The sequence below is a fragment of the Polypterus senegalus genome, chromosome 5 (assembly GCF_016835505.1).
Source record: "Polypterus senegalus isolate Bchr_013 chromosome 5, ASM1683550v1, whole genome shotgun sequence".
In the NCBI taxonomy this organism is placed as follows: domain Eukaryota; kingdom Metazoa; phylum Chordata; class Cladistia; order Polypteriformes; family Polypteridae; genus Polypterus; species Polypterus senegalus.
Genome location: NC_053158.1, coordinates 132816158 through 132840786, shown reverse-complemented (window position 1 = coordinate 132840786; position 24629 = coordinate 132816158). Strand labels below are relative to the sequence as shown.

General features: G+C 37.1%; 2 protein-coding genes across 3 annotated transcripts in view; one reads left to right on the top strand and one right to left on the bottom strand.

Annotated features, from left to right (window-relative positions):
• Positions 1 to 2538, bottom strand: part of riok1 (RIO kinase 1 (yeast)) — a 113944-nt gene extending 111406 nt beyond the window's left edge. Inside the window, exon 1 of the mRNA XM_039753375.1 lies at positions 2443 to 2538. The gene's annotated coding sequence lies outside the window, so the exon portion shown is untranslated. The remainder of the gene's footprint in view (positions 1 to 2442) is intronic.
• Positions 2539 to 2631: 93 nt separating this feature from the next.
• Positions 2632 to 24629, top strand: part of ssr1 (signal sequence receptor, alpha) — a 45860-nt gene continuing 23862 nt past the window's right edge. For both annotated transcript variants that reach the window (XM_039753377.1, XM_039753376.1), the window contains exons 1-3: positions 2632 to 2823; positions 10488 to 10600; positions 12574 to 12667. In XM_039753377.1, coding sequence (XP_039609311.1) covers positions 2751 to 2823; positions 10488 to 10600; positions 12574 to 12667 — 280 coding nt within the window. In that variant the 5' untranslated portion in view covers positions 2632 to 2750. The remainder of the gene's footprint in view (positions 2824 to 10487; positions 10601 to 12573; positions 12668 to 24629) is intronic.

Genomic DNA, 24629 nt, shown 5'->3' with positions numbered 1-24629 from the left:
GAAATACTGTTTTATGAAGACTTCATCAAAAACATATACAGTAGAAGGCTATCGCTGTCTTTCTTGCCTGAACAAAGACTAGGAATGCGTCCAAAATCGCTTCCCATCGCACAAAGGAGAATGTCAGAATAGCATGGTAGATTGCGATCTCAGACGCAGCCAGCTACATAATGGAGTTAAACAGGTAGCTGGATGATCTGGCCTGCATTATGTTACAAAAATATATCTCACATAAAAAAAACTTTTTTTTTTCCTGGAAAATGTTATTAAGGCCATGCTTACGGCAAACATGTAGGAATACGATAATTTAATCCATCCTTCCTTAAGCAGCTTTCTGTATTATTGGCTTTTCTTGAAACAGAAAATACACGTTATTCTGGGTGGGCGTTAGGGGGCTGACGACTAGGAGGAAAGAACAAACTGCTTTGTTTTCAGTTATATTACAAAAGTAGACTGCTGCTTTTTTTTATATACTGTACAATGTTTGACAAAATGAAACCAGTCTGGATTATTTTTAGTGTGTAAAAACTTTTTGACTATATACAAAATAAGAAAAGCTCTTATATCTACTTGAAATTGTAATGCTTAATTAAACGTATATTGGTAAAACTTATACTTAAGTAGTTTTCTCATGGGCAAATTTTTCTAGAAGGGGTATCTCTACGTTTACTCTGGTACGGCTGTTGGGCACTTTATACAACACTGGCCAATGTGGCTTGCAAAACCACATCTGGTCATTCATAACTGACAGAATGACTCTTGGATAAAGAGTCTGATTTATTAAACTGTTGAGAATTCAGCTGTACCGAGACCTGCCTGTTTGAAGGCTACTCTCTTGATCTGACCCTAAACGTACACCATTTTAATCTGTTCTTCTGTCACTACAACATCTGCAGCTTTTTTTTTCGAACTAACGTGGCAATTTCGGCTGCCATTTTTTTTGATTGAAAACTCCCGTTCTTTTCTGGATTTGCATATTACAAATACTCACACACAAACAATATTAATTGGATTCAAAATATTTTGACTAACTAGATATGAAATACACTAGTGTCCGATTTTGTTTCATTTGTTTTGTTTCTTTCGTTTTCAAAGAAAGTAATGATCCATATCTTCCATCACCTAGGCCAACTTGAGAGTCTGCAGTTAGAAGCTTTGTACAACTACTGAAGTACTACGGTGTTGTACCGTGTTAGCCATTATGAATGTAGAGAAAAGCCAAGCAAAATAACACCTTTTATTGGCTAACTAAAAGGATTTTTAGTTATCCTTTTAGTTAGCCAATAAAAGGTGTCATTTTGCTTGGCTTTACTCTACAACTACTAAGAAATGCGTTTATTAATGTTAACTTGTTTTTTTCAATTTTGCAGATTAAAAGCAAAAAGTCAAGTTGCTTGTCCATAATCTGTTTTTCTGCCCAGACTGAAAAAGATAAATTACGTGTTTCTTTCTGGCTCTGATGTTGAAAATTAAACTGCTTGAAGACCTTTCCTCCTGCTTCTCAAGTGTAACAATGGACTTACCTAAAAGATGTAAAAACAGAACCTAACAGACAAGAGTAACTGAATTATTTAGAAAGTTGCATAGAGAAAGTACCAAACTTTTTGAAAAGCTAGATTCTTTGATAAAGGTGAGTTTGTGCGGTTGCCATATTTTAAGTGGCTAACACATTGCTTTATTTTCTAACATGAGTGATATGTTTTGCCTGTTACTTGGGACTTACCAATATAAAAAATGTATGAGGTACACTGGAGATGACGTGGATCTGTGTGATACACTAGAATTAAGTCTGAGGTGGATTAAGTAGTCCATGAAAATGTGAATTTTCAGTTTGACTTAATGTGACTTTTACTTCAATGTAACTAAACACCCTTCACGAGGCTAGGAGTTACATATAATTAGATCATTCTAGATGCTGTTCAATGTAATGCCAAGTTAAAAAACATACTTGAAATAATGTGGCATAATCTGACCCTATAATTGTTTTACTGTAATTCTGATAAAATACAACTGCAAAATTATTATCTAAAACCCATTTTAGTCTCATGCATTAAACTCTAAAAATACTGCGAAAACATTAATTGTTAAGAAAATTTTTATTTCTTAATTTCTATAATTTGACGAACGATCACTTTTTTGTTTGGGATTAGAGATACGTGGCCACATTTCATTGTCCTGTTGTGTACACTACTCAGCGAATGGCAAGATCTTTTCCTATGCTTTAACCAATTGTTTAAAGCGAATCTGCAAGCGTTCACAATAGAGTTGGATCTCATTTGCACTAACAAAATGGGCAAATCTGACCTGGAACAAGTTAAATTCTATTTAATACTTGTCTTTAGACTCGGTCTTGGACTCGACAAAAGCGCACCTAACTACAAGTCTACATGTGACTCCCTCTTCGTAATGAGAGCGGTAAAATGGAATACTGTAGTAACTTACCAATAATTAAAGGCGTAAATCAAATGGCACAATACATTTGACCCTTGTGGCCTTCCGTAAACGTGTGACTAGACAAGATGGCGTAGTTAAAGAGCAGCTCCTCGACGTAATTTCCTGCCTGTATCTTTCCTTAACTCTGATTTGAATCACACTCTCAGTGGGCGGGACTAAGAGGTGTTCGATACCCGGATGCGTAGTACACGCCATTAGCCAGTGAAAGCCGAATGGTAGTGTCGTAGGAAATAGCTTTTCGGTAGTAGAAGTCGGTTTATAAGACAAATTTAACTTGGAAGATAGTACACACAAAGATGAAATTACTACCTAAGATTCTTCTTATCGCTTTGCTAGCATTTCCAGCAACTCTTCTTTTGAACAGTAGAGGTAAGGCTTGTTGTCATCTATTAGGGCTTGAAAGTATGAAATTGCCATGTGTCGAGTTTCTGATGTAGGAATCTTGCACAGATACGAATAATTTGCTTTTTCTGCTAGTTGTGGGGTGGTACAGTACAGTGCAGCTGTTAACGTAAATATAGTCGAGATTATAAGAGGAATATGCCTCTGTGTTTTTCTATTGCTGAATGAAAATGCAAGACACAGACAGTTCCTCCAAAAAATTAAATAAATAAATGCATAGTAATAATTTGATTAGAATGGCCATTTGGTACTTGTAAAACAAATGCACTTATATTAGTTATAATGCGAGTTTAAAAGAGTAAGTCCACGGGACTTAAAGGCAGCACGGCCACAACTGTCTTTTCATGATGACGTGTCCTTAATTATGCTGTAGCCGAAATCTGGGAACTTGGGAAGACCTACCTATTGTATCATTCGTATTCCAGACCTCGGTATAGATATGCGTTTTTAATGTTTGTATTTTATGATATGATGTTTTCGCATAAAGATTTTGTTAACAAAGCACATGTACAATTTGGCGAAGCCGTTCAGAACAAATTGCTTTTCTCACTCCCTTCCTACGTTCCGTTTTTCAATTCATCTTTGAATGAAACTTTCATATACTTCATTTACATAGCAAGTCATATGTCCGTAGCTGTTTGTTTTTATATTCTGTAATTTATTTTAAAAATCTTAGGAAATAAGCAATGCAATTACAGTAATAGAGAGTGAACATAATATAGGCGAATTGATAGGGGCTTAATGGAGAATACTGCAGGAAACGTAGAATAGAGGATATAACTGAAAACTTTACAAACTAATGGTTTTCGCAGTTTAATTTGAAATAGTCTTAATAGGCAGTTCGCACTTAGTTTTCGAATATAAAAACATGTAATTGATAACGTTAGATTTATAATTGTGAAAGTTTGCCAATATAAGAATAATTAGGTAATATTCTTTCACTTTTATATATTTTAAACTTGTAATAACCCATTGTGATATCCTTAGAGAGAAAGAGAATTCTTAAGTAACCTTTCTTTTAACAAACCTGGAAAAAAACTTTTCCAAATACTTGTAGAAACGGGTGCAAAATAAGGTTAAAGCGGTTTTATTTATATATATATATATATATATATATATATATATATATATATATATATATATATATAATTTAATTGATCATGTAGCTTTTGTTATATATAAGTGTTATGGTCTATACCTCCTTCCAGGCAATATTGGATTTAATATAAGATTAACAAGTTGTATTGCATGGTAATAGCATGATATCAGTTTGAAGGATAACATTTCTAACAATACAGATTTTAATTTTGGTAACTGGAAAATTTTATGTAGATAAAGTCTATGCAGCTGAAAATACTGTCCGATTTGAGTAAATGTGTAGCAAAATATTTTGATTGAACAGTTACTAAAAACTACTGATTTTGAAGTAAAATATCATGATTATTCCATACAACATACTGTACCTATGAGGGGAAAAGTTGTTTGCATATTATGTGCCAAGTTAAAAATCTGTTTATGAAAATTTGGTAGTGTGCTGAGTATTTTACTAATATTTAGTTGTACCTCTATAAGAAGGATGAACTACTCATTTTAACAAACATAAATTTGAAGTAAAATTTCGGATACTTTTGGAATTAGAAAATTTCCCATCATGTTAATTTTAGACATAGAATTCAGAAAACGAAAAATCAAGAAAATTCAAACCATCAGTGTCAGTGGAATTCATAACTACCGAGTCTTAAATGTAATGGATCTTGTTTTTTCATATAAATCTAAAAGTCATTTTGGTTGGTTTTGCCTAACCTTTTTTCTTGTTGATTAATAAGCTTAAGTTTAGGATACATCTAATATTTATATTTTTTTAAAATAATTCCCAAATAAGAAACCTGATTTTTGACTTGGATGTTGTATATTTGTGTTCATTATTCATTACATTAACTGCCATTTGCTCACATGTATATGTAATTGTGGTTAACTTTGAATCAGTTATATGTTGATGATTCAGCAAAATAACCCATTTTGAAAATAAAATGGCTTTATACTTTTTTGTAGTTTGTGGAAAGCATTAGTAAAATTTTCAGTTTGCAGTCCCTAATTTTTCCTCAAGTAAATACGAATTGATTTTCAATTATTAATGATGCTGTGACTGAAGTGTCTGTCTGTCCATTTGCAAGGCTACTTAACATAGTTCAGGTACTTATCTTTGCAGCATCATGCTCAAGGCAGAAACCAATTTTGCCAAGGAAAATTGCTTTTAGCATATGGTGGTAAAACAACTAAAGACTGACCCACAGCCTTGTTCATTAGAGAACGTAGTTATCCTTGCACCTACAGCAGGCAAATTTAGAAATGCAGATTAATATTACCGTTCTTCATACAGCATACTCTCTTTGCATTTGAGCCAGTAGGAGAGCAGGGGTTAGGGAGGTCAAGACCTAGTTTTTTCCATGGCCACTTGATCTGTCATATAAGCACTTGTGTATGTATTATGAATAGAAAAAAACAAGCATTTATAATGATTGAATTAGGTTAAGTGGGTTGGAAAGTATAAGTAACTTAAAAGGTCCCTTCACCCTTTAATAAACATTACTAAACAATATAACAGGCCACAATGAAGGTAATGACAGATGCATCTAATTTAACTATCCATCTGATTCTTAACCCGCTTATCCAGGGCAGGGTAGTGGGGCACATGAAACCAATCCCAAGGCATAAACGACACCAGGACAAGGCAAACACAAACCTACACACTAGGGCCTGTTTAGAATTGCCAGTCCACCTAACTTTCATGTGTTTGGACTGTGGGAGGAAACTAAACCACCTAGTGGAAATCCATGTTGAAATCAGGAAAACATGCAAACTCCACATGGGGAACACATGAGTAGCAAACCTTGGTCTCCTTGCTGCAAAGCAACAGTGCTGTCAATGTCCCACCATGCTACCAATCAACCGTAACCCTTAAACAAAAAACTGCTTGTTTATATTGTGTATCCTTGATAAGACTTTTTTTTTTTTTTATTTGTAATGTGAGATATGAATGAAAATGACAATGGTAAAGTGGTTAGTGCGGCACCTTTGTAGATTCATTTTCATGTGCTTAGAGTTGCAACAATTTGACATTATCAGTAATAAGTGATTATTAAAAACATTCCCAACAGTCACTTTCATCGATTTTGTTGGTGGCATCATGAGTATGCTGTGCTGCGCAATTGCGTTACTGCTTCATTCTGTTACGAACACGTGAAAAAAGGCAGCTTTGTAAGCAAGTGGTAGAAAAGGCAGTATGACCTAAGACTTAGTTTGGGGGCGCTTTACCCTGAAAGCAGGAAAACAAAAGGTGTGTTGCAAAATGTGTAGGTCTGACATCCTATGGTACGAGAGCACAAGGAAGATGCACAAACATTTAAATAGGAAACATCATTACAGGCTCTGTGGAAGAAGACAACTCGCTGTTACCACTAAGTTGAATCACTGTTACCACTAAGTTGAATGTCAACTTCAGCGTTATGGGCTACAAATACATAGGCATAATGACATGACTTTTGGATTGAATTGAGGAATAATTTGAGTCATAGTCCAGCCCCCACTAGCATATACAACAGAGTTTTTTGATAGGCGACTAAAAAAAAGTATGTATCATTAGCCACTACCTAGAACACATTCATACTCTTGTCCTTTTTTGACTCGGTCAGTCTGCTAAATTATAGTGCTGCATTACATACTGGCAAGCACTTGTAACATTAGCATGTGTGTGTTTGCAAAAATAGTGATGCAGAGAAACTTAAGTCCATGCCTGAACAGAAAACTTTTCCCCACATCTTTTGTGCAAAGGAAATCACAATCTCAGCGAGAGTGAACCTCACAGCATGTCAACTGCGACTGACAGCTTTATCGTTTTTTCTGAGTAAAAAGATAGGAGCGATGTGGAATAATAAAAGTTCTAGACTAGTTGGCTATTGGACTGCAAATGGCTTTTATGCAACCTGCAGGAAGGCGCGATAATCTGCAAGTACTGCTACAGCAAGCCTAGTTTACCCGGTAAAACAGATTTTGTGGGCGGATTACAGTTTTAAAACGTGAAAATCAAATGCCACTCTCCTGAGAGCAAATGACATGCAGCAGGCTGTGACAGTGTGTTGGCTGCAAACAAATGTGCCAAATAATTTGCAGTGGTAAAAAGTTTCCAAACACAATAAAAACGAAAGATGATGCAAAAAGATACAAACTTTCAGTTAAAATAAACTCTACGTATTACAGTGATCCCTCCTCGATCGTGGGGGTTGCGTTCCAGGATCCCCTGCGAAAGGTGAAAATCTGCAAATTCATATGGTTATTTTTATATATTTTAAGCCCTTAAAAACTCTCCCATACTCTTCTAAACATTTCCCGCACAGTTATACAGCATGAACTCTTTGTATTTTCTTAGATATTAGGTAAGATTAGTTGAAATTATGTATGTAAACACACTGTTTATATACAGTAAAACCTAAACATTATTTTAAAGATATCGAGCGTCTCCGATATCTTATCACATCTCACATATGTTACAGCCATTCTAAAGTAGCCTCTTCAGGCGACTCTGTAGTACCACCGTTGTTCCGGCACAAAAGTTGACTCTTTACACAGCGAAACACGTTGATATGTAAGCATATCTAAATATATAACGTGGATTTTTCGCTGCTTCGTGGGTTCTGCGGAAAATGGGTCATTTTACTTCCTGTACATGCTTCCTCAGTTTGTTTGCCCAGTTGATTTCATACAAGGGACGCTATTGGCGGATGGCTGAGAAGCTAACCAATCAGAGCACGCAGTTAAGTTCCTGTGTGCTGATTGGCTCAGCGATGGAGCACAGAATTCGATTCCACTGTGTTAACCAGGAAGTCTCATCTCGCTCATTCAGCATCAACGTGTTTTGCTGTGTAAAGAGTCCACTTTTGTGCTCTTTTATGTTTATCGCTGTGCATAGTCAAGCCCTTCATTATGGCTCCAAAACGATCTGCTCCTGCTTCAGGGGCTGTGCCCAAGCACCAATGGAAGATGCTAATGATTGCCGAAAAGGTATACGTTTTGGATATGTTGAAGGAAGGGAAAAGCTACACCGCTGTAGGGCACCATTACGGCATCAATGAGGCTACGATTCTTTTTATTTAAAATGTAGGAAAGGGATACAAGATCTATGGCAGCAATGTCCTTTTAACCAGGGTGCAAAACGAGTTGTAAGTGGATGTAATGAGGCAGTAGTCTGGATGGAATCTGCTTTAGTGATTTGGATTGAAGAAGAACGGCGGCGGAGCTACACAGTCGCCTGAAGAGGCTCCTTTAGAAGAGCTGTAATGCTCTCCTTTGTTATGCAGTAAAACTAAACTCATCGTTATCGGACAAGTCATCGTGTAATTGTTGGTTAGTAACCATAATTTTCCTACTTACAGTACTTAGTACATGTACGTACATTTAATGTCACTGTACACACATTTACTGTATACAATTTTTCTTGCATTGTACGTATTTATTGCTGGTTACCTGTCTATTGTAATGGCTGTAATATGTGATATCGGAGACACTCGATATCTTTAAAATAATATTTAGGTTTTACTGTATATAAACTGTGTTTACATACATAATTTCAATGAATCTTACCTAATATCTAAGAGAATATAAAGGGTTTATGCTGTATAACTGTGCAGGGAATATTTATAAAGTGTGGGAGAGATTATAAAGGCTTAAAATATATAAAAATAACCATACAAACGTATGGTTTCTATTTCGCGGATTTTCACCTATTGCGGGGGGGACTGGAACGCAACCCCCACGATCGAGGATGGATTACTGTACATACGAAAATTGCAAGTTTAGTTAATTTATTGATAACAGTTGTGTTTTTAAGGAAATCTTGTGTGTTTGGGTTCATTGCACAACCAGATGTGCTACTGTTTAATTTCTTTTTATTACTATTTATTTGCAATGGATTGTTACGTAAATGTTGCATAGAAATCTATATTTAAAATATCTACACGTAGTTCATTAAAAAATACATTTCTGAATTTTATGCAAATATGTTTATTTGGTGAAAAGTTCCATTTTATGCATTTTTTTCCATCGTGGGTGCCTCCAGCCATGGTTTAAGCCTGCATTAGACTGGCAGCCAACCTAGGGTGCATCTTGACTGCCTTCTCGTATGTTTCATATCCTAGTGGCCCTGCATTGGAATAAGCAGGTTTGCATATGCTATGCTGGATTTGAATTTGCTACAAAACCATTTAATATTTACACTTGCTGGCCACTTTATATTATTTAACATTGATCTAGTACCAAATAAATTCCCCTTTGCCTCTATAACAACCTCAATTTTTCAAAGCTTGAATTAAGATGCTTGAAATATTACTTATTTTGTTCAATGCTGACTCCACAGCATCACACAGATGTGGCAAACTGCAATTGCATCTTGAGAATTGGTGTTTGTGCGCATTGAAAAATGGTAGACTTAACAGGAATGCTTAGATATGCTGTGGCATTCAAATAGTGCTTATTGGGTATAAAATGTCCAAAGTGTGGCAGGAACAGATTTCCCACATCATTGCACTATTTCCACCAGCCTATACCATATATACGGGAATTGGTTTATCCATTGATCTATGAGGTTTACATCACATTCTAACCCTGATATGTCTGAGTTTTGGAGTAGAAGTCAAGATAATGTTACACTGGAAACATTTTTCCAATCCAGTAATCTAGTTCTGCTCGTCACCTGTCCAGAATAGTCTCATATTCCTGTTCCTAGTTATCAGACTTAGAACCTGGCATGTTTTTTTTTTCCTGTGCCGTAGCCTGTCTGCTTCAAGGTTTGACTTGTTGCTCATTTAGTAATGTCTTTTTGCAACTGCATGCGACTGTTGCAAAGGGCTGTTTGAGCATTTTCTTTCTCTGACTTCTCAGTAATAAAGTATTTTTGCAAATAGATCTGCACACACTAGGCATTTGTATTTGTTGTACCATTCTCTCTCTCTATAAAGAAAATTGTGCTGTGATATTTCCAGAGGGGCAACTTTTCAAGAAGCTGGAGCCACCACATCTGTTGTCAACAATTGTACCATGATCAGAGTTGCTTAGTTCCTGCACTGGACAGTTTTGTTTTTTCCAAAGATTTTTCCAAGTATGTTTGCTTGCCAAGGTCTTTTTTGGTGCTGAAAAATGTTTTAAGGTTTTGGCTCCCATCTGTTTTGTTTCAACAGCCATAGCCTTTATATTATTCTGTCGTTTACTGCCTAATGTATAAGTAGCATAATACGTAAATTCTTCATTAACCATTTCTTTGTGTACTATCCTGTAGACACTGATTTGAATGTTATGCTCTTTCCTAGTGAAGTCAATGTGTAAATAGGTGAGATGCAATTGAGAGATCACATTTGGAATACTGTGTGCAGTTTTGGTGTCTTAATTACAAACCGGCCATAGGTTCTGTAGTAGAAGGTCCTGTGGAGAGCTTATGGATGTTTTATGCCAGCATGTACTGCAAGTACTGCACTTCTCTTAAACTAGTAGCGGAAAATGAAACATTGCAGAAGTTCTTAAAATTATGAAGAAAGTATATAACCCAGAAAATGTCATTTGCTTACTTACCTGTTTAATTATAGGGCCACTGGTTGCTGCTCAAGATGCAACTGAAGATGAGGAGGCAGCTGAGGACATCATTGCAGAGGAGGAAGATGATGAAGCTGAAGTAGAGGATGATGAAACTACAGATCTGGTTGGTGTGGTTTATTTTTCAGGATTGCACCCTAATATATTTTCAACATCTTGGACAGATAATATATCAAATAGAAAATAATCCTGTCTTGTTCAATGAAACTTTTTTTTTTAAATTGTCTAGTAACTCCGCCATTAAAAAATACTTGCATTCAAATATGATTATTTGCTGGACTTTGCAGATACTGACAGGAAGTAATGGCATATCTACAGTAGTGCAATTAGGCCTTTTTCAGCTAGTACAAGGTTGGTAGCCATTTCATAGTTTCAGGGCCTTGCTGTTGATTTTGTTTGGGGGGTCCTTATTATCCATGTGAGTGACACATCTAGAATGTAGTTTTTAAGCCATGACATTGTCATCTGAGAGCAGAAATTGTATTAAAAGCACCTAGTTTGTTACAAAGTTCGACCACTTTCTGAAATCATGGTTGAAAGACTTTCATGTGTTTTTGGTCTTTTTTTGATTTTATCCATGTTAATTTTTTTGGGGGGGAAAAAAAAAGTTCTTGCAATGTTAAGCTAGTCTACATTTAATGTCAAAGGACTTCTTGCTGCTTCTGCTTTTGTTACACAGATCCCATTGTAGCAGGAACCATTTAGAGGATCATTTGTATAACCGAATTAGAAGTGTAAGTTAGAATGTAGCCTTGGGAATTTTAAGCTGTTGTTGAAACACTCTGAAGTGTCCATACCAACACTGTAGTCCTGTTTAGTATATGTGTGGTCTTGCATAGAGCATGTCAGTTTAAGTAATTGGTGGCCTTCAAATCAATTTAGGTGGCATGCAGAAGGTGGTTAACCTCTGTGTATATTTTAAACAATTTTTATAATGTTGAATGACTCTTTGTAAAACCTGTTTGATGTTTTTACTGCAAGAAGCAGTTGAAAGCAAACCAGAATGACTTGATTAAAAACCTTTCCAGGAACTGGCAGTAGTGCTCAGACAGTGATTGCAGTAAACATCACAGCCTTTTGTATCACTTGTATAGTGAATAAAATTGTGGCGGCTTTACTTTCCATTAGGATCATGCCTAACAAAAATATATAGAAAATTTTATCTTTTTAAATAGGTTTATAAAATATTTTACATTTGTCGATAATTTATTAAAACCACCTAAGTGCGAATGTTACATGTTTGTTGGAGTTCTTGCATAGTGCTACTGGTCATTGTCGGGTTTTGTGAGTATCGGTGCCAAACCTGTAAATTTAACTGCAAGCATAATAGATTTTTGGGCAAAGAAGAAAAAAATATTAGGATAGTTGCTGAGGGAGTGCTTGACCTCTTTGAATTTAATAAGGTTTTTGGACAAAAGCTGTTAACTTTACTATAAAGATACTAGATAGACAATTTTCAATTAAAATACCATGTAAGAGAGTGCGCAATAATTCAAGTTTCCACCAAGGGTTGTGTTTAATTTTAAACATAAAAACAAAAGAAAGCAATACCCATGATTAAATAAAACTAATAAATGTATATGTAACAGAGAGCAGTATAGACATAAGGCCATAGCTGGGTGGTATTAAAAATGCAGACTGTTTCAGTAGATATAATAAATGTGTACAGCCAATTCTCAACATTCATGTGTTTTTACTTTTGCAACTTACAAATAAGTTTTTTTTTAGTTGAAGTGTTTGCAACTGTGTATTTTATTGGGGTTCCAAGATACACACACAATACAGAAAAAAATAATTATGTTTATAAAATAAACTTTCTCATTCTTCGCATGCCAGAAACTGTAATCTGTTAGCAGAATATCTTTTAAGGATTTTCCTTTTTCCAGTTTAACATTTTACATTCAACATGATTTTATTATATTACAACTTACACATTTCATTTGAATTTTCGGATGTTTTATAGAGTCATAATCAGAACTGCGCTTGGCCGGAGTATTTAAATATTTGATGGATTATCTAGGTGGGATGCTTAGTAATTCTTGGTAATCATTTTACAAATGGCATGTGTTCCTTGTGTAGGTAGAAGAAAAGGAAGATGACGATGAAGATGTATCAAGCGAAGCCAAAGCCTCTCCAAATGCTGACACCACTATCCTTTTTGTCAAAGGCGAAGGTAAATTATGTAGAAAGTAATAACTTTTTGCATGCTCAAAGGAGCAGTAGAAAAGTCTGCTTTTTTTAGGTTTGTCCAAGTCTTTTAATGTGCAAAAAATACCAGGTATTTGTTTGTGAAAGTTAAAGAACAGCCATTTTGCCAAAAAGTGTATGCTAGATTTCAATCACTGTCCTTTCAAAAATGGTTGAGCATACGTCTTGTTACAAAATAATGACATTATGATCATGTTGAGATAATTTAGCTAAAATTGACATATGATCCATTTCATCAGCAGGTCAAATGGGATTTGTTAAAGGTAGACATCCAGTATATAATGTATGGTTGTTCAATAATGTGTACACACCTTATTAACAGCTGTCGTAGATCATTAGATGGAGCACAGTCTTTTGACAGATTGAAATTGGCCTATTGCATTTTTTGTACTATACAAATTGTAGTTTATACATGTGTGCTTGGTGCAAATTGATGAATTCTAATCCAGAAGCCTCTATTTGTGTAAACAGTATTAATTCTGAATTAACTTTACTGGCCAGGTACACTTGTGTGTACTTGAAATTTGTCTTGATAGTATTGATGCAACATACAAGGACAACACAAAATACAAAAGATAAATGTAAGTAGGTAAAGTGATAAAATTGAATGCAGCATACAGGGCAATACAAAAAAGAGATGGGATTAAAATGTCCAGGCATTGTAGTGTGCAGGTAATAAATACAGTAGATACCGAGTAAAAGCTTAGACCTGATTAAAAAGAATAACTGCACATGGAGAAGTAACTTTTTAAGTGGTGTTTTGGCTTGCATTGCACAAAGATGTTTGCTGGAGGGAAGTCTGTGGAAAGGTGATTCCCTGGGTGATTAAGATCATTAATAATCTTTGCGGCCCTCTTCCTTACCCTGGTTTCATATAGGGCTTCAGTGTGCCATAAGTTAACATGCTTTGATGATGAGTTGTAGATTGGACTGAACAGAGTTGGCTCCAAACTGTTATAGTTGATGTCAGAATGGACTTGATGGCTGTGCAGAATTGGACCAATATTGCTTTTGTTGGCTGACGCAAAAGGAATGTTCTCTGATGGGGTTTAATAATGTATGTGATGATATTTTCCCACTTAAGATTTTGTGATAACATTGTGCCTAGAAACTTAAACGATTCTGTCACCCCAGCGGTTGAGCCATTTATAGCAAGTGTAGGGATCTACACTGGCAATCGGAAGGTTGCCGGTTCGAATCCCATAAATGCCAATCGGGACTCTGCTCTGTTGGGCCCTTGAGCAAGGCCCTTAATCTGCAATTGCTGAATGCTTTGAGTAGTGAAAAAAGCGCTATATAAATGCAAAGAATAATTAAAAGAATTAAGTGAGTAGGTGACTGTTTCTTGAAATCTATGATCATCTCCTGAGGCTTTTGAATGTTAAGGTCCAAGTTGTTATGGCTGCACCTCAATGTCTGTATATGGACTCATCATTGTTTGATATGAGCACTATTAGTGTTATGTCATCTGCAAATTAAAGAAATTTGGCAATTGAATCGCCAGAGGTACAGTTATTTGGATAAAGTAAGAGAAGTGGGGGAAGGATATATCCCTGCAAAGCACCAGTACTACGTGTTAATGGGTCATACGTATGAGCCCAACTGCATGTACTGTTTCTAATCTGTAAGAATGTCTGTAATATAGTGGCAGATTGAACTAGGTAGGTGAACTAGAAAAGTTTATCTAGGTGCCCTGGGGTGATTGTATTGAAAGTAGAACTAAAGTCCACAAACAAGATCCTCGCATATGCCTTTGGCTTCTCAAGTTGTTGGTAAATAAAGCTCAGACCTTAATTTGCTGCATCATCTGCAGACTGAAATGGGCCCAGGAAGTCTTTTGTAATATTCTTGAGGTGTTCATTACCACAAAGGTTAAAGGTTCTGGGGCCTCGTGCATAACGCTGTGCGTAGAACTCACACTAAAACATGACTTAAGCACAAAAGCCGAAATATGCTTACGCCAACTTCCGCATTCTTCCACTACATAAATCTCGGCCAGCGTGAAAAGTAACGCTCATGCATGCACCTGCTGTCCCACCCCATCTCCTCCCAGAATTACGCCTCTTTGAATATGCACATCAATATAAATAGCCCTTAAGTTCAGTGTTCTGTGGAAAGACAATGGCAAAAGCACAAGGGAAAATAGAATATCAGCGAATACCAAGTGGAGGCAAGGAAAAATGTACTATTTGTTGGTTTAAACAGTGGTATAAACAACAAAAGGAAGTTGATTGACTGACATAGCGTGTTGGAGAAACTCGAAAGTTCAAGTTCACAAAGTTGCACAGAGCCCGAAATAAAAAAGTTGTCAGATAGCAAAGTCACCGTAAAAAGGCGAGTTGTAGCCCACCATCGGAGTGTCATATGAAAGCTTATTAGGGTACAGAGAAAAAAAAAGCACACAGTGGGGGAAAAAGCACGAAATGTCAACTTCAATCTCGAAATTTCCACTTTAATCACGTAGTTTATTTTGTGTTTAAAGTAGAACATCATAAACTTTCGTTTAATTAACCAGTTTCTCAAATCTCATTGTAATTAAAGTAACACATTAAATGCTTTGTTTTGTATATGTTCTATGTGCTCTGTGTGTGTGAATCACTACATGCTTCTTAAACCGGCTTTCTCTCTGACAGGACACAGAAACCATTACGTTCGTGATATTACAGCTCTCTGAATAATTAAAATACTGAGATGTATATGTGATAACATTTTCATGATAAGAGTTAAAGCACGTTATTAAACATGGGTTTCACGGTGGCGCAGTGATTGTGCGCGACCTTCGATGAAATAATTTATTGCAGCAGTCCTCGGGGGCGGCTCTAGGCTCGTGGCTTCCCTGGGCAGAGAAAGAATCGGTGGCCCCTTCGTCTGCCAGTTTCAGTATGGTATCTTAAGCACAGCGGATGACCACATCCGTTGCGGACACTGCATAGCCCCCTTGTGCTCATGACACAAGCATTGTAACATTTGAGGAAATTTTTCGCTACGTTTTTAGCTGTGTCGTTATTTTCTCTTTCTGTTTTATACTCAATATATACTGTATTGGCTTGGCGGTCATGTGCAGGTGCACAGTTTGCACATGCCTAAGGCCGCCCCTGTAGTACTGTCTCTTTCAAACGTACTAACCTCCAATTCCTGTTCCTTTTCTTTCTCCAAGTAACTGTTTGCCACACTATCAGCTCTGTAATAAACGTTAAGCCATCTGTAAGCTTATGACGTTGATTCTTCAAACCTTTTAAGGAACATTGAAATATCTTCATAGTACATGTTTAATTATTCTATCCTTCACACCAGTCCCAGTGAAGCATACAGTGTGAAGCAGGAACAATCATGAGCGGAGTGCCAGATCCTTGCTAGCATAGCAACACCGTGTCCTTTAATTATTAACAATATAGGTTATTTAAATGAAGTTAGTTTTATCTGTATAATACACATTTTGCTGCATTTCATCTTAAAAATATTGTCATCATATGTAAATATGCACTTTATAAAGTGGCTCAGGTTGTGCAATATTATAACTGTAGTGCAAGTTTACAGTGAAATGATTGTACTTATAAGTACAGACAGTTCTACAAGGAGCACTTGATGGACTAATTGAGTGCGTTTAGAGCTCTTGGGATGAAACTTTCTGAACAGTGAGGTCCGTACAGAAAAAGGTTTGAAGCGTTTGCCATGTGACAAGCAGTTCAAATAGGGAGCATGGCTGAGGCAGCATATGCTTGATGCTGTATACTGATGATTCTCTTTCCGATCAGCTGCTCCGAGTGGTGCAGTGAGAGTAATATGGAAAAAGATGATCTGCTGTGGCAACCCCTAACGGCAGCAGCTGAAAGAAAAAGGTTCAGTGAGAGTAACAACTTTAAAGCAGTTATGGTATTTGGAATATTTTGACCATTCTGAGGACCATTATATTGTTACAGGTTAATTACAATCGGATACATTAAACTAATGAACAATATGCGGTTAATTTCAGTGTATTTATAAAGCCGCATCAGGAAAAGAAAGTTTAACCACACAGGAACAGTAGCACCGATTTGACGCTGGGTGCCGCCAGTCTGCAAAACCAAGCGGAGAACTTGCGTACGACAGGGTTTGAGGTACCGTGGAAATGCGCGTGATTTTACGCCAAGTTCAGGTTTTATACATCGCGATTTGAACGTGGAAACATTTCTGTGCTTAAGCATCGTTTATACATGAGGCCCCTGGTCTGTAGTCTTTTAGGCCTTTAACGTTTTGTGCTACTAGAATGTTGTTGGAGGTCTTGAAGCAAAAAAAACAGTGTATAGATCCAGAGATTGGTTAAAAATGTCTGAATGTACTTTAGACAACTTGTCTGCATGGTGTCTTAGTATGCAAGGGGAAATAAGGTCCGGGCCTGCAGCGTTCATATTTTGCTTTTTGAATAAGCTGTAGGCGTCTCCTGCAGTGATAACAGGAGGGCAAAACTGTTAAGTGATGTAGATTAGTAATAGTGAGACCATCGGGTAGATTTATGTCCCATTGTCTTTCAAAGTGACTGTAAAAATGATTTAACTGATTAGCCAGACTGGGATCAGCAGAATTATTTGTTTATTTCATGTAAGTTAGTGACCTGTTTAAGGCCTCCCCAGACTGATTATCTTGTCAATTGCAGACAATTTTTTCTGCAGCTTATGCAAGTACTTTTTTTGTCCTTTTGATCCCTTTCTCCAAGATATACTTGGCCTTCCAGATCTGCAAGCATGCTATCTCTCCTAATGCAGTCGTCTGAGCTCTGGGGTGAACCAAGGCTTATCATTGCTAAACTTCACAGTTGCTTTTGTTGGAATCACAAAAGCCAATACAGTGGTCCCTCGCTATATCGCACTTCGACTTTTGCGGCTTCACTCTACTGCGGATTTTAAATGTAAGCATATCTAAATATACACTCACCTAAAGGATTATTAGGAACACCTGTTCAACTTCTCATTAATGCAATTATCTAATCAAACAATCACATGGCAGTTGCTTCAATGCATTTAGGGGTGTGGTCCTGGTCAAGACAATCTCCTGAACTCCAAACTGAATGTCAGAATGGGAAAGAAAGGTGATTTAAGAAATTTTGACCGTGGCATGGTTGTTGGTGCCAGACGGGCCAGTCTGTGTATTTCACAGTCTGCTCAGTTACTGGGATTTTCACGCACAACCATTTCTAGGGTTTACAAAGAATGGTGTGAAAAGGGAAAAACATCCATTATGCGTCAGTCCTGTGGGCGAAAATGCCTTGTTGATGCTAGAGGTCAGAGGAGAATGGGCCGACTGATTCAAGCTGATAGAAGAGCAACTTTGACTGAAATAACCACTCGTTACAACCGAGGTATGCAGCAAAGCATTTGTGAAGCCACAACACGCACAACCTTGAGGCGGATGGGCTACAACAGCAGAAGACCCCACTGGGTACCACTCATCTCCACTACAAATAGGAAAAAGAAGCTACAATTTGCACGAGCTCACCAAAATTGGACAGTTGAAGACTGGAAAAATGTTGCCTGGTCTGATGAGTCTCGATTTCTGTTGAGGCATACAAATGGTAGAGTCAGTATTTGGCGTAAACAGAATGAGAGCATGGATCCGTCATGCCCTGTTACCACTGTGCAGGCTGGTGGTGGTGGTGTAATGGTGTGGGGGATATTTTCTTGGCACACTTTAGGCCCCTTAGTGCCAATTGGGCATCGTTTAAATGCCACGGGCTACCTGAGCATTGTTTCTGACCATGTCCATCCCTTCATGACCACCATGTACCCATTCTCTGATGGCTACTTCCAGCAGGATAATGCACCATGTCACAAAGCTTGAATCATTTCAAATTGGTTTCTTGAACATGACAATGAGTTCACTGTACTAAAATGGCCCCCACACTCACCAGATTTCAACCCAATAGAGCATCTTTGGGATGTGGTGGAACGGGAGCTTCGTGCCCTGGATATGCGTCCCACAAATCTCCAACTGCAAGATGCTATCCTATCGATATGGGCCAACATTTCTAAAGAATGCTTTCAGCACCTTGTTGAATCAATGCCACGTAGAATTAAGGCAGTTCTGAAGGCGAAAGGGGGTCAAACACCGTATTAGTATGGTGTTCCTAATAATCCTTTAGGTGAGTGTATATTACGGATTTTTTGCTGGTTCGCGGATTTATGCGGACAGTGGGTCTTTTAATTTATGGTACATGCTTCCTCAGTTGCTTTGCCCAGTTGATTTCATTCAAGGGATGCTATTGGCGGATGGCTGAGAAGCTACCCAATCGGAGCAAGTATTACATATGAAATAAAACTCGGTGACATACGATCTGCTTCCCGTGCAGCGCTTAGCATACTTGAAAGCCCAAACAGAACATTTTGATTATTTGCTTGTCTGTGAGCAGAGGGGCTGTTTACGCAGAGGCTGTTTGGCTAGAGGATACGGACGCTCCTCCAAAAAATGCCGAAAGAATACCTTCACATTGCTGCCTTTCTTGTAGCTGCTTTGTCCGGTGGTGCCTCGCAAACTTAAAAGCCCTATTGATTTTTGATGGTTTGCTTTTCTTTCTCTCTCTCTCTCTCTCTCTCTCTGACATTTTCTGCTCCTGATGCACACTTTGAAAAGGGAAGATATGTTTGCATTCTTTTAATTGTGAGATGGAACTGTCATCTGTCTTGTCATGGAGCACAGTTTAAACATTTGACTAAAGAGTGTTTTTTCATGTCTAGAAGGCTCTAATGATGTTAGAAAATGTATTTGAAAGGTCGTAAACAGGTTTTCTATGCTCTAACTGCGAAAATATTCGATTTATAAAGAATCTTACTTCGTGGAAATTCATTTATCGCGGCAGAGTCTGGAACAGATTAACCACGATAAACGAGGGTTGACTGTACATGAAGTGTGTTGGAGGTGGCAGTTTTGAAGCCACTCCAGTCTGTACAGGCAAAGCAGTCCTGAGGCTCCTATATTACCTCGCTTGTCCACTTTATTACTGTTCTTTTTACTGACTTTACAGTGTTCAGCTTTTGTTTTTAAGCAGGAGTAAGGTCAATGATAGAATGGTCACCAAGGGGGACACAGAAAAGGGCATGATAAGCATCCTTAATAGCTGCATAGCAATGGTCTAGAATATTTCCATCTGTTAACTGCATTTTATTTGCTCTTGATACTTAGGAAGGGCCTGGTTAAAATCGCTCAAAATAATTTGAGTCCAGGTTTTTTTTATTAATCTCACTGATTACATCAGCGATTCACTTTGTTTGCATTCATTCGAAGGGAAATGTAAACACCGACTAGATTTACTGAGGGAAAACTATCATGGTAAATAAAATGGCTTCAATCAATCAATTCTAGGTCGGGAGTGCATGATTTTGAAAAAAGAATGGTCACATCGTTACACCAGGTTTGATCAAAGTAGAAGCACACTTCTCTCCCCTTTGTTTTGTACAGTATGAAGTCAGGTATGTCCAATATCCAAGAGTTTGGAATAGTCATTCAGCCACATTTCAGTAAGGAACGGAGCAGATAATACATGCTAAAACATTTTTATTTATTTTTATTTTTTTTTTAAAAACAGCTGAAGTTCTTCAACTTTGTTTGCCACATTAGATAGACATATTCCAGTTAAAGGTTGCTTTCGATCCAGGAAGCCAGCTATTCTTCTGTCGTGCTACCTGCTTGGCTGCATGAGCACCTTTCATGACAAAATTGTAAGATCCACAGATGTAGTAATAATATCTGGAGTCGCATCACTTTTATAAGAGCAGAGGGTATATTTCCATGCTAATGTGGTACTCTTGGATGGATCCAAACTTCTCAATGCCATTCGTATTAAATGTATTGGTAAAGGATTTTGATGTTTAAAATTAATTTGAATAAAAACATACTTTCCCTAGTTGGATCTTTTTGCGAGTCAGAATAAGTTAGGTCATTTTCCATTAACTATGACTACTACTTGTCTAAAATATTTTAAAACACTCCTGTTAAAATTTTAAAGATCAGTTCAGATTTAGTTACTGTGGTGGAATTTATCAAACAAGTTGGTCATCTCTATCTTTAGCTGGGGAGGATTAATATGAGTAAAAATGATTATCTTTGGGGGAGAAAACTTTTTCAGAGTATCGCTCTATATATAATGTACCTCGTATATACTGTATGTGTGTATATGCATGTATGTATACTTTTACAAATCCTTTTTACTTTCTTGTTTATGAAGTATAGGTAAAGTAGTGTAATAGTCCAAAAAATCTTCCTTGAGATTTTGCTGAATCTCTACACTTTAGACCTCCCTGAGTCTGAAAATACTATTTTTGGAATTGTGTATGTAAACACGATAACGAGTACACTTTCACTTAGGCCAACAAAATTTTGCATACAAGTTTTGGGTACAAAATGTAGATATCTTTCAACTTTTGAGCAATTTCTGCTAACCGGAAGTGGCACTTTTTTATTCATGCAGCTGAAGAGTCCAATTTATTCTACTTGTATAATAATTATTCAATATATTTGTTTTGGTTAGTTGTTGATGGTTCTTTAATTTACATAATATAAAAATATAATAATTGTCTTGCAGTTTACTCCTCAATCCATCCCTATATTTGAGTATATGAGGAAGTTTAGGGGAAACCACTACATGGTATTTTTTTAATACACAAATCCAGTGATTTAAAAATCTCTCAAATGTATCTAGAAAAATCTATATGCAGGAATCTGTGTGTACTCCAACTTTTCCGCTACATAAATCCCGGTCAGCGTGGAAAGTAACGCACGTGCACACGCCTGCTGTCCCGCCCCAATTCCTCCTAGAATTACGCCTCTTTGAATATGCAAATCAATATAAATAGCCCTTAAGCTCAGTGTTCTGTGAAAAGACAATGGCAAAAGCACAAGGGAAAATAGAAGAATTTCAGCAAATACCAAGTAGAGGCAAAGGAAAAACATACTATTTGTTGATTTAAACAGTGGTATAATCAACAAAAGGATGTTGATTGAGTGACATAGTGTGTTGGAGAAACTCGAAAGCTCAAGTTTACAAAGTCGCACAGTGCCAAAAAAAAAGTCATATATCAAAGTCGCAGTGAAAAGGCGAGTTGTAGCCCACTGAGTGTTGTATGAAAGCTTAGGGTACAGACAAAAAAAAAAAAATAGGCATACAGTGGGGGAAAAAGCACAAAATGTCAACTTTAATCTCAATTTCCACTTTAATCGCATAGTTTAGTTTACTTCATCTTTAAATCGTTTAATTTACTAGTTTCTCAAATCCCATCAGTAACTAAAGTAGCATGTTAAATACTTTGTTTTGTATTTGATCTATGTGCTCTGTGTGTGAATTACCGACAGGATACAGAATCCATTGCATTCGTGATATTACAGGTCTCTGAATAATTTAAAATACTGAGATGTATACGTGATATCATGATGATTGGAATGAAAGCATGTTAAACATGGGAACACGATGGCGCAGTGATTGTTCGTATCTCACAAGATGCTGCTGCACCGTGCGCGACCTTGAATGTAATTTATTTTAGCGGTACTGTCTCTTTCAAACGTACTAACCTCTAATTCCTGTCCTTCCCCCAAATACCCAATCGCCACACAATCAGCTCTGTAATAGACGTTAAGCCATCTTTAATCTTACGACGATTCTTCAAAACTTTTAAGGAACATTGAAATATCTTTATAGTACATGTTTGTTTATTCTATCTGTCTGTCCTTCTAGTGTCGCGCCAGCCTTAGTAAATGTACAGCGCGAGGCAGGAGCAATACCTGAACTTGCTAGCGCTGCGGCACCTTGTCCTCACATGTTTAATTATTAACAATACAGATTATTTAAATTAAGTTAGTTTTATCTGTATAATATAATCAACATAGTTTTCTGCATTTAATCTTAAAAATATTGTCATCATATGTAAATATGCGCTTTATAAAGTGGTGCAGGTTGACAATATAACTGTAGTGCAAGTTTACAGTGGGGTAATTGTACTTATAAGTACAAACAGTTCTGCAAGTAGCAATTGTGTGCGTTTTATAGTTCTTGAGATGAAACTGTTTCTGAACCGCAAGGTCCTTACAGGAAAGGCTTTGAAACGTTTGCTGTGGCTGAGGCAGCGTGTGCTTGATGCTGTATACCGATAATTCTCTTTCTGATCAGCTGCTGCTGTGATTCCCCATTCAGATACAGTGACATAAATACTCCGAGTGGTGCAGTGAAAGTAATATGGAAAAAGATCAGCTGTGGCAACTCCTAATGGGAGCAGCTGAAAGAAGGTGCAGTGAGAGTAACAACGCTAAAGCAGTTATGGTATTTGGAATACTATGACTATTCCCTGGACAATTATATTGTTACAGGTTAATTATAATCGAATGCATTACACTAATAAACAATATGCGATTAATTTCAGTGCATTTATAAAACCGTGCCAGGAAAATAAAGGATAACCACACAGGAACAGTAGCACTGCTTTGATGCTGGGTGCCGCCAGTCTGCAAAACCGAGCAGAGAACTTGCATACAACAGGGTATGAGGTACTGTGGAAATGTGCGTGGCTTTATGCCAAGTTTAGGTTTTATACATCGCGATTTGAACGTGGAAACGTTCTTACGCAACATTTCTGTGCGTATGCACCGTTTATACATGAGGCCCCAGATGTGTATGTTGACTTCAGGAATTGCTTTGCATATGTATTCACAAGTGTTACACTGATGTGTTAATGGTGAAGAGTGAGGAGCACAAGCATTTTCCCAATAAAAATCAGTGTATTCCATGCATTTGACAGTGGCATTTGAATTTCTAAGTCCCAATTTGTAGTCACTGACTAATTTTTGAGTCTGCCTGAAAAATGATGGGGGTTGCGATGCCTGATTTCATCTTACAGTTGTGCCTTCATACGATTAGAAGAATTTCTGACCTAGCAAATATCAGTCGGCTACAACTAACAAATTTCATTGTGATTTGATCACAGCATTTTATACATTGGGTATTCATCCCCCTGAGATGGTGTCCTTCAGGATATGTCTACACATCACTTAATTCATGTGGTTTTGGTGTAGTGGTCAGTGTACAGCTAATTCAACTTTTGCTTTTTGGAACTTTCATTATTTTTGGTCTGCAATTGGTTTAATCTGCAGATTCAGAACTCTCAAGTATTGCGGTCCAACTGTACTTGAGTATTTAAACAGGTACCTTATCATGTTCGTTTTCATCAGAATCTCTTTTCGGTTTCACTGTCTCAGTTTTACTGCTAGACTGCTTGTATCACTGTCATGAGTGTGCAAAATCTTGGCTGCTGAAAAATATTTGCGGCGCTATAATGTAAGACTCGGCTATACTGTTGTCCAAGTAATACTCTGGACTAATAGCACTTTACAATCTGAGTAATTCTTGGGTCTAACGCTTATGCGAGACACGTTTATACAGTTGCCAAAGTGACACTTGAAACTAACGCTAAGAAAGTTAAAGGCTGCTTGTACTTCAGTCATCTCCTCCTGGATATTAAAGAATTCACTGACATCTCTATCAGTCCTAGCATCCTCTGTGAATGTTCTAGAAGATAGAAAACTCTGTTGTGTAGTGAATGAATATACATAAGTTGCTGAACTTTAAAGGGTTCTGCTAGATCTGATATGCAACTTTGTATACCTGCCTTCCTGCAGCTGATTTTGCACTATAAACTACTACCAGGATATTTTCTCTGTAATTGAATTAGTTCTGAAAAAAGAAACCACAAGCAGATGCAGGCACCCTCTACAAGTGAAGTTTTTAAAACACCACTTCTCCTTTTTTTTTAATTGAAATATACGCAGTTCAAGTCCAGTGAATGGCCTGAAATTGTTTAGTTTGAGTTACCATAACTGAAAAATTTTATTTTTTAATTTTATTGGAATAGTACTTAAGGACTTTTCAATATCTTCACACAATGTAGTGGCAGAGGCTTAACTTCCAAATCAAG